This window comes from Dipodomys ordii, unplaced genomic scaffold (assembly GCF_000151885.1).
Source record: "Dipodomys ordii isolate 6190 unplaced genomic scaffold, Dord_2.0 Scaffold33, whole genome shotgun sequence".
Taxonomy (NCBI): domain Eukaryota; kingdom Metazoa; phylum Chordata; class Mammalia; order Rodentia; family Heteromyidae; genus Dipodomys; species Dipodomys ordii.
This window is the reverse complement of record NW_012267249.1, coordinates 4,750,898-4,768,434: the sequence shown is the minus strand read 5'-3', so window position 1 is coordinate 4,768,434 and position 17,537 is coordinate 4,750,898. Positions and strand designations below refer to the sequence as shown.

General features: G+C 41.5%; 2 protein-coding genes across 2 annotated transcripts in view; one reads left to right on the top strand and one right to left on the bottom strand.

The window, feature by feature from the left end:
* The window catches only part of Cfap57 (cilia and flagella associated protein 57), a 59,088-nt gene extending 41,819 nt beyond the window's left edge, over positions 1-17,269 (bottom strand). Inside the window, exons 1-6 of the mRNA XM_013016781.1 lie at positions 17,148-17,269; positions 16,776-16,952; positions 11,005-11,321; positions 8,705-8,991; positions 5,178-5,385; positions 2,977-3,129 (exon numbers count right to left, since the gene is read on the bottom strand). Coding sequence (XP_012872235.1) covers positions 2,977-3,129; positions 5,178-5,385; positions 8,705-8,991; positions 11,005-11,321; positions 16,776-16,932 — 1,122 coding nt within the window. The 5' untranslated portion in view covers positions 16,933-16,952; positions 17,148-17,269. The remainder of the gene's footprint in view (positions 1-2,976; positions 3,130-5,177; positions 5,386-8,704; positions 8,992-11,004; positions 11,322-16,775; positions 16,953-17,147) is intronic.
* Positions 17,270-17,305: 36 nt separating this feature from the next.
* Ebna1bp2 (EBNA1 binding protein 2) overlaps positions 17,306-17,537 on the top strand; it is a 7,469-nt gene continuing 7,237 nt past the window's right edge. Inside the window, exon 1 of the mRNA XM_013016780.1 lies at positions 17,306-17,537. Within this exon, the coding sequence (XP_012872234.1) occupies positions 17,471-17,537 (67 nt within the window). The 5' untranslated portion in view covers positions 17,306-17,470.

Sequence of the window (17,537 nt, the reverse complement as noted above, 5' to 3'; positions counted from 1 at the left end):
AGGGCTGGGAATGTGGCTTAGAGTGCTTGCATAGCATGTATGAAGTTCTGGGTTCCATTCCTCAGTACCACATAAACAGAAAAATCCAGAAGTGGCACTGTGGCTCAAGTGGCAGAGTGCTAGCCTTGAACAAAACTGGAAAAAAAAGAAGAGAAAAAAAGCACTTTTTCTTCCCCCTCTTCTCTGCACAATATGCTTTTCTTTGTTGAGATATGGGTCCTGTGAACTTTTTCCAAGGGATGGCCTCAAACAATGCTCCTCCAAATCTTGGCCTCCTGAGTATCTACCTAGTTCTTTATAATCTGAGAAGTGTTTGTCATCAAAAGCAGTGGTCTATTCTGTGTGCCACCCATAAATAGATATCATGATAACAATGCTGAAAGGCTTTATTTTCTCAAGGAGAAAATCTTGAGAGCATCAAAAGAAAAATCACTAGTCACTTATAAGAGAACTCTGATTAGTTAGAAGGCAATTCCAGTAAGATTAACAGCAGACTTCTCAGCAAAGACTATGGGATTATAAGGGGATGAAATTATATGTTGAAACTATTCAAAGAAAAAAAAGATCAACTTAAAATACTATATAGCTAGAAAAACTATCAGAATGAAGGTAAAATTAAAAATTCCTGACAAAGACCGAAAAAATTTGTTCTTAGTTGTATCAGTCAGCTTTGCATCACAATAAGAAATCCCTGAGAAAATCAATTTATAGAGTTATATAGACAATGATCTGTTGTCCTCATTGTTTTTAAGTTTGTGTGGGGCAGCCCATTACAATGGGAGCACGTGTTGGTACACACATCACATGGAGGGCACATCAGTGACTTGAAGACCTCCTATTAGGCTCATTCTTCTAAAAGTTTTACAATCTTCCAACAGTGCCATAGTCTAGAGACCAAGTTTTTAACATATGGACCTTGGGGTGACATTGTGGATCCAAACAATAGCACTGGCAGACAGAAAACACTAGAGAAAATCCTTCAGGTTGGAAGCAAGTGACCTCAGACAGTAATTCAAATCCACACAAAAAAATAAGGAGCACCAGGGGCTGGGAAGATGGCTCAGTGGTACAGCGCTTGCCTTGCATGCCTGAGGCCCTGGGTTCGATTCCTCAGCACCACATAAGCAAAAAGAAAAAGCCAAAGTGGCGCTGTGGCTCAAGTGGTAGAGCGCTAGCCTTGAGCTGAAGAGCTGAGGGACAGCGCCCAGGCCCAGAGTTCAGGCTCCACGACTGGACCCAAAAAAAAAAAAAATAAGGAGCACCAATAAAAGTAATTAGCTAATTATAAGGACAATATAACTTCATGTTTCTTTTTTTCTATTTTAACTGGCTTAAAATTAGTTATATATGTATATATATGTTGTTGGACCCATAGCATGTAGAAAGGCAATGTATCTGCCAATAAAAGCACACAAATGGGTGTATTAGACTAATGAAATATCAATAATGGTAACTGAACCCACAGAAACAAATGAAAAGAACAAAAGTGGTAAATAAGTTTAGTGTTAAAAGGCTATAAATATATATTTATTCCTCAGTCTTCCCTTGACTTCTTTTAAAAATACAAATTACATACCAAGTAATTTTAACAATATACTGTTGCAGGTTTGTAACACTTATAGATATAATACAAATAAACAGTAATACCATAAAAGGAGAAAAAGTAAACGAGTTAGAAGTTAACATTCTATATTTTACTAGTATCAAATTGGCCTAGGTCTAAATCTGATTATGACAAGTCAAAATGTATATAAAGAGTGTCATGAAATAACTAAAATATATAGTGAAGAATAATCAGAAATTATCAGAAAAAATCAGAAATTAAGTGCTACATTAAAAATTTGCTTAGCTGAATGCCAGTGGTTCATGCTTATAATCCTACCTACTCAGGAGGTTGAGATCTGAGGATTGTGGTTTGAAGCCATTCCAGGCAATTAAGTCTGACTCTTATCTCCAATTAATCACAGAAAGAGCAGAAAGAGCTGTGGCTCAAGTGGTAGAATGCTAGCCTTGAGCAAAATGAGCTCATCAGTGACAATGCCCAGGCCTCAGGACTGGAAAAACAAATATGCTTAGTATGAAAGATAAATAAACAAGAGCAACAAACCCATGACACACATAGAAAACAAAAGGTAAATTACAAGGTAGACATAGAGGGAAATGCAAAAAAGCCAACAACAATAAAAACCAAAAACAGGAAGACATAAACTCAGGTAATCAAACATTAACATTAAAGCTCATCTCTCCCACTGGATTATCCTGCAGTCCTAAATCTTGTTTATAATCCTTTCATACTAAGTGCTTGCTTAGGATTGGGGAGGGGAGGGAGGAAGGTAGAGATACAATAATAAATAGGGTAGGCTTATTCTGAGGTGATGAATATGTTCTAAAAATAACTCAATAAAGCAATTGTAAAAACATTTTAAAGAAGAATATGTTAAAATTTCCTGTGATGATGGTAGATGATCTATTTTATTCCATCAGATGTTTTATAACCATACCATAAGGTGCCTGTGGATTTAACATAATAATATCTTGCTGATGAAGTAAGCAATGTAGATAATTAGCTTCATTTTTTATGGTGCTTTTTTGTTGCAATGTCTATAGTGTATTTAGGCCAACTTCTTGTGTTATTTTAAAACAACACAAAAATCAACACTAAAAATTTTAATATATACATTTTTGTGCTAATGAGCAAATACAGCAGTAGATTAAATTCCTTGAAGTATGATTTCTGGTAAAAGGCTATGCTAAATTCAACAGCATCAATGTGTCCTCCAAAGGCAGCAGCAATTATACTTCAAATGTTCCTACATGAACAGGTTAAAATTAGAGTTTCTTTTGCTCAATTATAAAGTGAGGCTGAATGAACACATACTCTATCTATCTGGAGGAAAGTCTACCCATGTAGTGAGCAGCCCTTCTGCTAGATATGCAGGTCTGGTCTGGAAGCAGGGGAGGTAAGAGAAGGCTTACTTTGCTGATTTCGGTCAGGGACATGGTGATGCTGTAGAGCTGGTTCTTGCCGGTGCTGGCTATCAGAGTTTCTTCTGAGGGGCTGAAGCACATGCACAGAATGTCTTGTTTGTCTGACTGACTTGGATCATTGCTCTGTGGGTCTATAGGAATCTGCCCAAGACACAAAATAGGTATCTGTAATGGCTCTATACTATCAGCATGTACTTGGTCAGCATGTAATTGAGCTGTGAGAGTTCTATAGAATCCAGGCCTATATGAATCCTACCAGGATGCTACTTGGGATCAGCCTCAGGTATAGAGAAGGGAGGCCTGAATGCCTCCATTTCTGTGCTATTTTGTTATTTTTATCATGTTGAGATTAAACTCAATCTTAAGCTTTCTTGGATTGATTGCTCAGCTGGTGCTCTACCACTTGAGCCAAGTTTCCATCTTGGCTTTTTTTTCTGGTTATTTTGGAGGTGGAGTCTCTCAGACTTTTCTGCCTGGACTGGCTTCAAGCTGTGATCCTCTGGATCTCAGCCTCCTCCTAAATTGCTAAGAGAACCACCAGTACAGGACTCTGTAGGCTTTGAACACCACCACACACTCACCTTTAGTAACTAGTGTCTGAATAATAAGATAGTTGCATGTGGGGAAATTATTACCAACTGACAACTTCCCTTTGAGATCCTCTGAAACCACATTAATCTAAATCCCACTCCTGCCCCCAACCAGTATGTTGTTCTGAGCAGCAGAGAGATGTGGCAGCCCTTTCACTGTGTGGGATAAGCCTTGGGGCAGAGAAAAGTAAACTCATACCGCTTCTGCCTTCTCCACCTCAGTCCCACCTTTCTTGCTATTTCCGCCAATTTTCCTATTTTGGGTACTTTTCCCAAGGTATCTAACTTCAAAGCCTGAGTCTCATCTTTGCTTCTGTGTCTGACCTTCTACATCTACTCAAAGACACTCTCCCTTTCCTCTTACCCATTACCCACTGCCTTGATCTCATTACCTTTTGCTGCAATAACAAAAAGATTTCTTAATTGGTTGTTAAAAATAGCAGAGTGACTACTGCAATTCTCTGAGTAACAGCTACTGCACACAGCAACTTAGACAGTCATTTCATTTTTTTATCTCCCTGTCATGGCAGTTATCACATTATGTTCTTTTTCTTTTTTTTTTTGGCTAGTCCTGGGGCTTGAACTCAGAGCCTGGATACTGTGCTCAAAGCTGGCATGCTACCACTTGAGCCACAGCTCCACTTCCTACTTTTTCTGTTTATGTGGTACTGAGGAGCCCAGGGCTTCATACATGTTAGGCTACATTCTACCCTGAAACCACATTCCCAGCCTCACATTATATTCTTGGTGAAGAAAACATAGGTTTTAGAAGATCCAAATTCCATCTCAGGTCATTCAGCCAATATATGCAGAACCAAGTCTAACTTATTCAGTGTATTGTGAAACACTTTTGGAGTCCAGTGTCTCAAGAATCACTACTGTGTGTCTCAGGCAGGTTGCTTTTCTTAATCATAACCCTTTCTACTCAAAAGCTTCACAGGGTACCTTCTGCATTACATCCTCCACCCTCAGGCTGATGTTAGACATCTTGATCAGCCTTAGCTACTCTCTCTTTCCTTCAAGTGAGTTTAATCCCTCTTCACTGGGGAAAAGAATATCTCCCAAACACATTCTTGCATCCTCCTATGGTGCTTTTGCTTAAGTGTTCCTGCCATCTAGAGTGCCCATTCCTTCCTACCAAGTATTATCCATCTTCTAAAACCCTTCTTTCAAGAGTACTATCAAGTACTAAGAAGTCCTCCTTGTCTTCAACAAGCAGTCGTACCTTACCACTCTCCATAATACTCTGTAATAATTATTCCATAAGCATTCCTGAAAGCTTATCGTATGCCAGGTAGTTGGCTTGGCATTAGATATCAGCATACACTAATAATAGAAGTGTTAAAAAAACAATGGAAGCTTTATGGTTCAAAGAAGAAATACAATTTTCCATAGTTCTCTCCTAGGATTCAAATCCAGAATGTCCTAAACTCAGGTCTTGTTCATCTTATCCTCAGGCGAGATATCTCTGTTACAATTTCTGGTCAGCTTTATAGCCCCTCTTTCCCCTTCAAGTTCCTTGTCAGAATGCTGCTGCTGCTGCTGGAGAGCAATGCCAGTAAGACCCCAGCTCTGTTCTTCCCATCCGTCCCTCCTTACCCGGATTTCCCTGCTCTCCCGGTAAGAGTCTTTCTCTTCCACCTTCTCAAACAGCAGAACTCTTCCTGGCCCAGCAGAGCAAGCAAATCCCTTCGAATAGGTTGCGATGGCAAACACTTGGGGCATGGGCAGCTGATTGTGGCTAGCGGTTGTGGTGACCTGTTCAAAGGAAGGGACTGGGGAACTGATTGGTGGAAATTCAATCAGGCTGGAAAAGGAAAAGAGCAAATAAAAACTTCAGAGACTAACTCCTAGGGAGTTGAGTTTTTCTTGAAAGGAGAAAGAAGGATATTCCTAGATGTGGATAATAGCATCACTGATCCCCTTCCTTAGGCAAATGCTGTCCTATAGTCTGGGTATGCACTACAAACTCCAAAGAGAGGACTGTAAGGCGACACATTTATTTGGTAGCTCCACAACCTGGTGTGGGCATGATGATGATGGTGATGATGATGATGACTTTCATTTTGCTTAGAAAAAAGTGGCTCGGAGGGTTTGAGTTTTCTAAAATCACACAGGAGGTGACATTATTCAAGAAGAAATACAGTCTTTATTATTATTATTATTATTATTTTGCCAATCCTGGGTTTTGAACTAAGGGCCTGGGCTGTCTCTAAGCTTCTCTGTGTTCAAGGCTAGTGTTCTATCACTTGAGTCACAGTACTACTTCCAGCTTTTTCTGAGTAGTTTATTGAAGGTAAGAGTCTCACGGACTTTCCTGCCTGGACTAGCTTTGAACTGTGATCCTCAGATCTCAGCCTCCTGAGTAGGTAGGATTACAGTTGAGCCACTGGCACCTGGCTAGAAATATACTCTTTACCTGACTTATATAACTGTAACCCCTCTGCCCCTCACTTTAATAATATAATTATAATTATATATAATATAAAAATTATTATTATTTTGTCAGTTGGGGACTTGAACTCTGGGCTTGGGCACTGTCCCTAAGCTCTTCAGCTCAAGGCAAATGCTCTACCACTTGAGCCACAGTGATACTTCCAGTTTTCTGGTGGTTTATTGGAGATGAGTCTCATGGACTTTCCTGCTGGGGCTGGCTTTGAAATGTGATTCTTATATCCCAGCCTCCTGAGTAGCTAGGATTACAGGCAAGAGCCACTGGCGCCCAGCACAATTTTTTTTTTTTTAAGAAGCTAAGCTAAGCTGGGCACCAGTGGCTCATGCCTTGACACTCAGGAGGCTGAGAATTGCAGTTCAAAGCTAGCCCAGACAGGAAAGGCTGTGAGACTCTTATCTCCAATTAGCCACTAGAAAACCAGAAGTGGAGCTGTGGCTCAAAGTGATAGAGTGCTAGCCTAGAGCAAAAAAGCTCAGGGACAGTGGCAGGCTTGCCCTGAGTAAAAAAAAAATCAAGCCGGGTGCTGGTGGCTCATGCCTGTAATCCTAGCTACTCAGGAGGCTGAGATCTGAGGATCTTGCTTCAAAGCCAGCTCTGGCAGGAAAGTCCTTGAGATTCTTATCTCCAATAAACCACTAGAAAACCGGAAGTGGTGCTGTGGCTCAAGTGGCAGAGTGCTTGCCTTGAGCTGAAGGGCGAAGGGACAGTGCCCAAGCCCAGAGTTTAAGCCCCAAAACCGACAAAAAAGGAAAAAAAAACACACAAGGGGTAAGTAGTAGAATAGGTCTCCATTTTTATTTATTTATTCACTCATTTATATAACAAATATTTATATTTGTTTATAAATATTTATTTGGAGTTATACCATGCATACACCTTTGGGAATCAATGGTAAATAAGATCAATGTAGTCCTTGCTCTCAGAAGCTTTTTGTCTAGAGAGACAAGAGCTAAGGACTCTTTGGGGACCACCAACTATGACAGGAAGAAATGGCCAGCAAGTCAGCAGAGATGGAGCAAAGGTAAGAGAAGTCCTAGCCAAGACATGCAGAATAAACAGGAACATGTGTAGGTATCTGGGGGAGACACAGAGGGGGGAGGACCAAGGAAACTGCACATGATGAAGCCCACAAGCAAGAGAGTGCACAGGGCATGTGAGAAAAGACTGAGGTGAAAGCTGATAATACTTTAGAAAGGTGCATCAGGGGCATGTGGGCGGAGTTAAGAAGTCCCGTACCCATAGGAAGATGGTACCTGCATCTTGTAGATGTTTGATGATCTGCCACTTTTTGTGCCCACTCCCAATATGACCTTTTAATATGTTGGCATGGAACTCTGATCAGATCTGATATTTCAGAATAAAGAAATTTGTGCAGTACCACATAAGTTTGACTCTTGAGCATCTCCTTTTGATATGGATTGTTTCTGGACCAGTTTGTCTTAAGTTCTGCCTCTTATTGGTTCAGATGAAATTTTATCTTCACTTCTTTGTATATTATGTGTAAATGAGAAAATGAAAAATGTGTGCATAACAGGGTATGAATTTTTTTTAAAAAGAAGACTGTACATGCAAGAAAATGGAGAAGGGCATAAGGATGTATTAGTAATATTCTACGCAACCATAACCAAAACAGGGTTGTCATCATATGGGGGGATGGTGAAAATGGGTAGATTAAAAATAGTGAGAGCTAGGCGTTGGTGGCTCATGCCTGTAATCCGAGTGACTCACGGGGCTAAGATCTCAGGACTGTAGTTCAAACCCGGACAGGGCAGGAAAAGTCCATGAAACTCTTATCCCCCAAAATAACCACCAGAAAACTGGAAGTGGAGCTGTGGCTCAAAATGATAGGGTGCTAGCCTTGAGCAAAAAAGCTCAGGGACAGTGCCCAGGCCCTGAGTTCAAGCCCTATGACTGACCAAAACAAATCAAAACAAAACAAAAACTACTGAGGGAGAATCTATGTCATGTGGTGAATGGCTTGGACTCTTGGTCAAAGAGATCTGGGTTTGAATCTTGATTCTGATCAGTGCTGTGATTTTGGGTGCATCACTTAACTTCTTTGAGTCACCATTTTCTGGTCTATAAAATTGGTATGATAATACTATGTACTATATAGGGGTAAGACTCAAGGAATACGGGGAAAATACTGAGAGCAATGCCTGATGCATCCAAAAAAACACTGCTGTATGTGTGAGATAAGACTGTATCTGCTGAAGTATAGCTGACTGCTCCTTCCTGGATCCCCTTCCTATCTCACATCCAATTACACTTGCTTTCACTTTGCTTTTGATCTGTTGTCTCTTACCAAATTGTATGTGTCTTGAAGACCTGCATTCCCAGTACCTAGCAATATGCCTGGCATCCTGTGAGGGCTGGCAGACATGTATTTGATGTTTAGTAAATGAGGTGGCCTTCCACTAAAATATTTATTTTTTGGAAAAAAAACCCCTATAGTTTTGGAGACTAATCATATTGAAATGAAATTGTATATAAAAACAAAAAGAATCACATCTAAGCAATGGTTATAGCTATTAAATACAGATAAATACTAAAAGGATCAGAGAAACTAACACAGCTGGTTTTCAGGGTAGAGGGATTTTGGAAGAAGGCTGTTGTTGGATAATTCCAGTAGTACAAGTGCATGAGCACCAGCCTCAAGGGGCACTGTTACCTCTCTGATTCGTGGATGATCTCCAGGCTCTTTGAGCCATCGTCAGTGTCCTTGACCATTATGCTCGTTTCCCAGCGCTGATCTCCAGACTCAAAGAGTAACAGCTTGCCTGTGTCAGTGCCAACAATGATCTTTTCTTCAGCTATCCAGGCATGGGCTAGATAGTTTTGGGGTTCTCCTCTCTGAAAATTGGTTTGCCTTAGTGTCCCCTCAGTAAAACGGAGAAGCTTAAACATCCCATTTCCAGTGACACAAATCTGAGTGTTATCTTGGGGATTGATGCTCACCTGTAAAATGTGAGTGAATAAAAGAAAAACATTCATAAAATCAATCTTGATGGAATTACTTTCTACTTTAATAATGAATATATTTCAGATAGTGGAGATTGGGGCTGGAAAGGTGGCTCAGTGGTAGAGCGCTTGCCTTGCATGCATGAGGCCTTGGGTTTGATTCCTCAGCACCACATAAGCAAAAAGAAAAAAGTCGGAAGTGGCACTGTGGCTCAAGTGGTAGAGCGCTAGCCTTGAGCTGAAGAGCTGAAGGACAGCACCCAGGCCCAGAGTTCAGGCCCCACGACCGGACCCAAAAAAACAAACAGATAGTGGAGATTATTCCTTCCAGTCATTGAACTATGCAATCTTATTCCACACTTGGTAAGGACATATATCTATATCCATTGCATATGCAGGGGCCTATAATCTTAAACTTAAAAGAAATCTTTGAAGGTTAAAAACAGAATGAGCTGGAAGCAGTGGCTCACTTTTGTATTCAAGAGGTACTCAGCTACTCAGGAGGCTGAGATCTGAGGATTATCATTTGAAGCCAGCTTGGGCAGGAAAGCCCATGAGATTCTTATCTCCAATTAATAGCCAAAAAGCCAGAAGTGGAGCTGGAGCTCAAATGGTACAGTGCCAGCCTTGACTGAAAAAGCTAAGGAACACTGCCCAGGCCCTGAGTTTCAGCCCCAGTACACATATTCTCTTTCTCTCTCTCTCTCCCTCCCTCCCCCTCCCCCACAGAGCCAAATGAGCAGGCTTTCACAGTAGACAAATTGTGTCAACAAAATGGATTTAAACTCAGCTAGAAACACAGAGAAATGAAGGTCAGGTATGTGTTCACAGCCCTTTCCAGTGGGGAAGAAATCATGTGTTGGGATTTGCTATGTAATCCCAATCCATCTTCAGCTGGTCCTTACTAATGGACAGTCAGCCTGCTGATCTTACTAGATGGGAAGCAACTTGGGGACTATGGCTTCTTCATCTCTGTATTCCTAGTTCTATGTTCTATAGTGGGCATCTAATAAATGTTCACTGGGTCATTGGATCTACTTCAGACAGGGTATTCCCCGCACTGAATAGGACTGCTCTTCAGGCCTTATTATGGTCTGGATGGAATAACTTTATGTTTTCACCTGCTTTTGGTCTGATTCTTGGATTAACCAAACAACCTCTGATTACTAGTTTCACTTTGCAGCTTCAATTAGAAATGAAATACACTAGATAAATCAATGTTCTGGTTGTGATGTGCTTATTTATACACCAATCTTTGGAACAATGAATGGTGGAGCCTATGCTTGAGATATTGATTAGCTATTATCTCAGAACATAAACTGAGTTATTGAACTTTCCCTCAAACCACAGTAGAAAATTCTGTTTCTCACATAATTGCAACTTCATTGACAGATTCCTAAAGAGTTACCATTTTATGTTACATGTCTGAAGTCTTCCTATTACCCAGCAACCTTTCTGAAAAGAGACCTGGCCAAGGAGACCAAGTTCTATGAATTCACCTCTAGGCCAGAGAAAAGATGACAGGAACTGGAGTCAGGGATGGCTGGCTTTGCCACTCACTACCTGTGTGGTCTTGGTGAGTTACTTAATATCCTGGAACTTCAGTTCCCTCATCTGTAAAGTGGGGATCATATTGCGTTTCTTTGGTGCTAGTCCTGAAGCTTGAACTCAGAGTCTGGTTGCTGTCCTTGAATTTTTTTGCTTAAGGCTAGCACTCTACCACTTGAGCCACAGCTCTATTTCTGGCTTTTTGGTAGTTAATTAGAAAATATCATGGGCTTTTGCAGCTCGGCTGACTTCAAACTGTGATCCTCAGATTTCAGCTTCCTGAGTAGCTAGGATTATAGTCATAAGCCAGGCGTCTAAATATATTCTTTATATGGGTGTTATGAGATGAACATTTTAAATGCATATACAAAATGAACACTGTGGTACAAAGAAAGCATTTACTAAGAAGCAGCTCTTACTATTTTACAGTCTGCATGACTCTCAGAGTATGCTAGCAGGTACCTGGTAGATAGGATTGTTCTGAAGGTCACTTTTAATTATGGCCATTACTTTCTGCTTTTCCCATAGCCAATAGACCAGATTTGACTCTGGAGGTGATGACTGAGTCAATAGGTATTTGGAGTCTGGAGAAAAAGACATGCTGATGAATTTCTGAGCTGGGAAGTCAAAATTACTCAGGACTTTGCGCTTCCGGCAAGGAACAGATGACAGTTCATAAATGGTGATTATGGGTCTGTCTTGCACAGTCTCAGAGATAGCGAGGTATCGGCGATTGGGACTGATGGACAAGGCCAGCATGCCCTGACTCTTGTCTGAACCTGTGAATAGAAGTAAACGGGGATAATGAGGGCAGCTCATGCCTTCTCTGTGGTATTGAGTACCACTGGCACAAAGAAGGAAGGTGCATGGACACTAATAACCAGTTCTTGGCCATTCCTGAGTTCAACTGTGTCTGAGGTATTATGAAAATGACTAGGATGGGAACCAGAAACTTCTCCGGAAGTATGATGGGGTAGGGTGGGAGACGGGGACATGGGCAGGGGGAGCTCGAGCTATAGGCATAGATATGAGAGAGGGTTTAGTATGGTGGGAAAATTGCAGCAATAGTCACAGCTGAATCATAGCACAGGTCTAGAAGGGTGGAATAAGGGTCCAATTACAGAGGCTTTCATGCCCTAAGTGCCATCACTCAATGCTCTCCTTTTATTCCAAAGGCCATGATGCCCACACATTAATTCTTCAGCCTCTCTTTCACTTGTGTGCCATTCTGGCTATGAAATGAATGCAGAAGTCTGCTAGAGTGGCTTTATAATAAAACTCTGTGTTTTCTTGAAAGCACATACATTCTATTTCCTCTTCTTCTGGAATATAGTAGGCATCTTGCAATTATGAAGTAATAATAATAAGCATGAACTGTAAGCTGTAAGCCTCTAGAAAACAAAGCCCAAGGCAAAGATTAAAGTGTCAACCCTTTATTTGAGCAATAAAATAGAGAGTGCATTACAATTTTCATGGGCTCTAGGTGTATTTGCTTTCATGGGATCCTTTCTCTGTTAAAAGTATTTCTTTAACAAGTATTTAAAATATATGCCATCACATATTTGATAACTACATTGATATAAAGAGAAACATAACTCAGGCTGGATTTGCCATAATCTAGTCATTATTGTTATATTCAATTTTTTCCCTAGTTTAACACAAATTAAAACCTTTTTATGAAGTATCATGGGTCCTAGGCATTGTGCATAGTAGATAAGGCATCCATGGATGCTGGCCCTGGATAGGGAGGATGAATGAGAGGAGAAAATGTGCTAGTCCCTTTGTGATGGGCTCCATGCTGCTGCTTCACAGCAAGCCAAGGAGAAAGATCAAGTCTCCCAGCAACATTCCCGCCTAGCACACAGAACTCCACTGGAAGGCCTGTGGGAACAACTGCACCTGAGGAGTGGGTTCTGGGGCATGGAGAGACTTGCAGAGTTTTGACTTTACGTGGGAGGCAATGAAGATAAATTTTAGGAAGGGTCAGATGAGTGTTGTAGGAAGCCCTCTCCAGCAATTGTATGGAAGACAATACTGGGTGGGGTGGGGAGAGGAAGTGAGGAAAACTGTCCAGCACTATTTGAAGAAGCAGAGATGATGGTAGCAATAAGCTGCATGAAGGCAGTGATAGTGATAGGAATGGAGAGGATGGAAACTAGAGAAATGCTAAGCAAGAACCGGTAGGACTTAGTGATTCCCTGGGTAAGGGATTGAGAGAGACATGAGTGGTGTCTGAGAGGAATGGGACACCCAGGTGGGCGGAAGATAGACTGAGGGGGTTAAGAGTGGCAGTGAAGATTGCATTCATTTGACGTTGGCTTAAAAGATTACATTTATTGAGACTTCGGTCTTATGAGCAGACTTAGAACCATCTGTGCATGGAATTCCAGGTGTGTGTGTATGTGTGTGTGTGTGATTTTTGTGTCTGGCACACAGGAAGTGCTTAATAAACTTCTGTTGAATGAACAAATGAGTATGTTTGCACTCCATCATGGTTCTGTGATGAGAACAAGCTAGGTATCATCTCCATTTTACAAATGATGAAAATGAGGCTCTGTGACCTTATGAAATGAAGAGCCAGATTGAAATCAGATCTCTCCAGTTCATGACCTGGCTAGTCATAATTTTACCAGGAAACTGGCTAGCATGGTTTTTTGGGGGCCCATATTTTAGAGTCACTATCCTCTGACTGTATCCCTTACCGGGATATGGAACCAAAGGCCACCTGGCGTTTGCATTGCCTATTCTAGATTATGGTCTAGGTCCCCAGAACCCTGGAATTCCATGCTCAAACGGTTCTAAGTCTGCTCATAAGATGGGCATTGGTGTCTTCCCAGGTTCGTCTCTACCCTTGGCCTAGGCCTAAAGAGAGATAAAAGGGTAGCTGCTTAGAGAGTATGTGGACAACACTTGAACCTGTAGCTGGGAGGATCCACGGGCATAGAAACAAGGCCCCTGGTGATATAAGAGTGAGTTTGGAGAAGAAAAAGAGTGGTACATGTATGAAATATAAGCAAATGAGAAATTAAATCTCAGTGAATACCTCAAGTGGTATGTTAGATACAGCTGAAAAAGAATCAATGAAACCAAGACAAAAAAAAAAGCCCTAAAGGAAGTATCTAGTACATAACAGAGGGAGTTGATGACATGGAAAATCATGGAGGATGGTGTTTGGATGGTCGAGTTCCAGAGAAGATAATAGAATGAAAAAGATACTTTGACAAGCACCTGTGGCTCATGTCTGTAACCCTAGACACTCAGGAGGCTGAGATCTGAGCATCGCAGTTCAAAGCCAGACCAGGCAAGAAAGCTGGTAAGACCATCATCTCTAATTAAACACCAAAAAGCTAGAAGCATAGCTGTGGCTCAAGTGGTAGAATGCTAGCCTTGAGCGAAAAAGCTCAGGGACTGCTTGGGCCCTGAGTTCAAACCCCATGACTGTCATAGAAAAAAAAAAAGATGCAATATCTGAAACTTGTCACCTGTGGTTCATACTAGCTACTCACAGGAGGCTGAGATCTGAGGATCAAAGTTCAAAGCCAGCCTGGACAGAAAAGTCCATGAAATGCTTATCTCCAATTTACTGTCAATAAAAAAAAGCCAAAAATGGTGTTGTGGCTCAAGTGGTAAAATGCTATTCTTGCGTGAAAAAGAAGTGAGAGAAGCTAGGCACCAGTGGTTCACACCTATGATCCTAGCTACTCAGGAGGCTGAGATCTGAGGATCACAGTCCAAAACCAGCTGGGGTAGGAATGTCTGTGAGATTCTTATCTCCAATAAACCACCAGAAAACAGGAAGTGGCACCTTGGCTCAAGTGGTAGGGTACTTACTTGCCTTGAGTTGAAGAGGTGAGGGATAGCACCCAGGCCTAGAATTCAAGCCCCATGACCAAAAAAAAAAAAAAAAAGTGAGAGAGCACAGGGCATTCAGCTCAATCCTAGTACCAGGACACACAGATATTGACACACAGAAACACAGACACAAAGACACACAGACACACAGACACAGACACAGACACACACACACACACACACACACACACACACACACGGATACCATATCTGATGTGACAACTGTTAAAAATTCTCTAGAACAACTACATCATGCCTTAGGTCCAAGGACCCCAGGGAATTCTTAGGAGGATGAAAAATAAAAGTAATATATACATACATACATACATACATACACACACACACACACACACACACACGCAGACAGCTAGGGTCTTAAAGAAGATAGGAGGAAAGTCTGATCATCTGCAGAAAAAAAGATTTAATGGATAATTTCTTTCTTTTCTTTTCTTTTTTTTTGTTTTTTGTTTTGTTTTTTTGTTGGTGACGGGGCTTGAACTCTGGGCCTGGGTGCTGTCCCTCAGCTCTTCAGCTCAAGGCTAGCACTCTACCACTTGAGCCACAGCACCACTTGTGCCACTTCCGGTTTTCTGAGTGGTTTATTGGAGATAAGAGTTTCACGGACTTTCCTGCCTAGGCTGGCTTTGAAACGTGATCCTCAGATCTCAGCCTCCTGAGTAGCTAGGATTACAGGCGTGAGCTACCGGCACCCGGCAATAATGGATAATTTGTTAACCACCATAACAAATGAGAAGACAAAAATAACCCAATGAAACAGACCTCTATACAAAAATCTTAAAACTAGTTGAACTATCTTTCAAAAATGAGAATGACAAAAAGGCCTTTTTTAGACAAATAAAACATTAAGAACTTAGTACTGCATTGAATTCTAATGGTGGCAATACCTGATACATACAAGAGCAAATATAGGTGAATATCTGAATAAATTGATGTCTAGTATAAATGTTAGTAGTATTATGAAAAAATATAGAAAATGTAAAAAAAAAAGAAAAAATATAGAAAATGTATGTAATAAAATTCAGTTATTTGTTCACTGGGGGCAAAGCAGCAAATTAGAAAGGATTTTTTTTTGGTGGTCATGGGGCTTCAATTCTGGGCCTGTGTGGTATCCCTCAGATCTTCAGCTCAAGGCTAGCACTCTACCACTTGAACCACAGCACCACGTCTTGCTTTTTGCTGATTAACTGGAGATAAGAGTCTCACAGATTTTTCTTCAAGTGCCCGCCTGGCTTAGAAAAAACTGTTTAGCCTGTTAAAGAATGTTGATAAGTTTATACATTAAGCATTCTTCGTTAGTAAGACATCTTAAAATGATTCCCTTTAAGATCAGAAACATGACAGGATGTCCATTTTTATACTTCTAGTCAACTCTCTCTGGAGGTGTTTGCCAGTCAGAAACACAAGAAAAAAAAGTATATTGTTATATATAGACAGTATGAATGTCTCTGTAGAAACATCTGACTGTCTATAGATAATTCATTAGAATTAATTATAGTTTAGCAAATATGCTGGGCATAAAAATAAGTAAATAACAGTGTTATTTATTCCAACAGCAAATTACATGGTGTTTAATAATTGATTTCACTCAAACCAAGAATTTCTGCCTATCACCAAAAGGAGGCATAAAATACAAGACCCAGATTGGAAATATTTATAACAGCTGTATCATTAATGTACAGAATGTACGGTTAATATACAGTGTATTCATAAATCAGTAAGAAAGACCCAAGACCCAAACCCCACAAAAATGATCAAAAATTGGTACAAAATGTGAGCAAGATGCTTAAAAATAAAACTAGGTAGGAATATTCCATTCACACATGAAAAGATACTCATCATGTTCATTACTAATAGAAATAAGTTAAAACTACAATAAGATACCTTTTGTCAACTACCAGATTCACCAAAAAGTTGAAAATCAAGAGTTGTAGGGAATATTAAGTTGTAAGGAATAAGGACCCTTAGGCTACAAGTGGGAATGTAAATTGATACTATCTAAGCAGTTTTAGTCTTGGTTGTGAGTTCTGAAGAATCTTTGAATAAGTGAAGTTGCATAATATATGAATACAAAAATGTTCCCAGTGGTATGATTTCTAATAGCAAATTATCAGAATTTAATAGTTTACTTCCCAAATACTTCTTAAACTTCCAACGGTTGTGCATATTTGAGACATCATAGTCACAGGTTGTAAGATTCTGTTGCAATAAAATGAGATTAGCTATAGGTATTAAGATATATGAATCACAAAAGGATAATGATGAACAAAAGAATCAAGTCATGCTAGGCTCTGGTGGCTCACATTTGTAAATCCTAGCTACTCAGGAGTCGGCTAATCTAAGATGGATGGAAAGGGTTTTACCTGGGATGAATTTTTGCCATTTCTGATCCACATTGTACTTCACGCAGTGATTTCCTGAAGGGAAGATAATGATTTGCTCATCGAAGAAGAAGATATTGTTGGCCACGTGAGATCGGAAGCCAAAAACATGCAGCGCCTGGGCTACTACGGTCGACATAGTCCTTTGCCAGAGTTCTGCTGGAGGTGGAGCGCCACAGGACAGGTGAGAGCGAAGCCCCGCCCCTCCCTCCCCAAGGACACGCCCCCTGCCCCGCCCCTAGAGGTCTCACCCACCGCGCACCTTAGCAGCTCCCAGCGCCTCCCTTTCCCTAGCTCCCTGGTGCCCCCAGCATCTTCCAAGAATGCCAGGGAGCCCCCCGCCCCGCCTCCTACCTTTCGCTTTTTCGCCTTGGGTCCACCGGACCACGCACGTATCCGGAGTTGCAACTCCTAGAGAGCCCAAGCCACCGCAGCGCTTCCGGACGCCGGAGCGGTTCCCATAGCGACGACAAACCGGAAGTGTGCTTCGGAGGCCGGAAGCGGAAGTTCTGCCCGAAAGTGGAGCCGGAGCTGGTAGTTGTCAGAGCTGGTGTGGCGCGGGCGCACGTGGGGCTGCGGCGGGCGGTCGTGGGACGCTGAGGGCAGCACCGGCGAGGAGGGTCATCCCCAGCTAGCGGCGCGGACCTCCGCCACCCCGCTCCTGCCGGCGGGCGGTGATGGACACCCCCCCGCTCTCGGGCTCCGCCTCGGACTCTGAGGACTCCGTGGTCACGGACCGAGAGG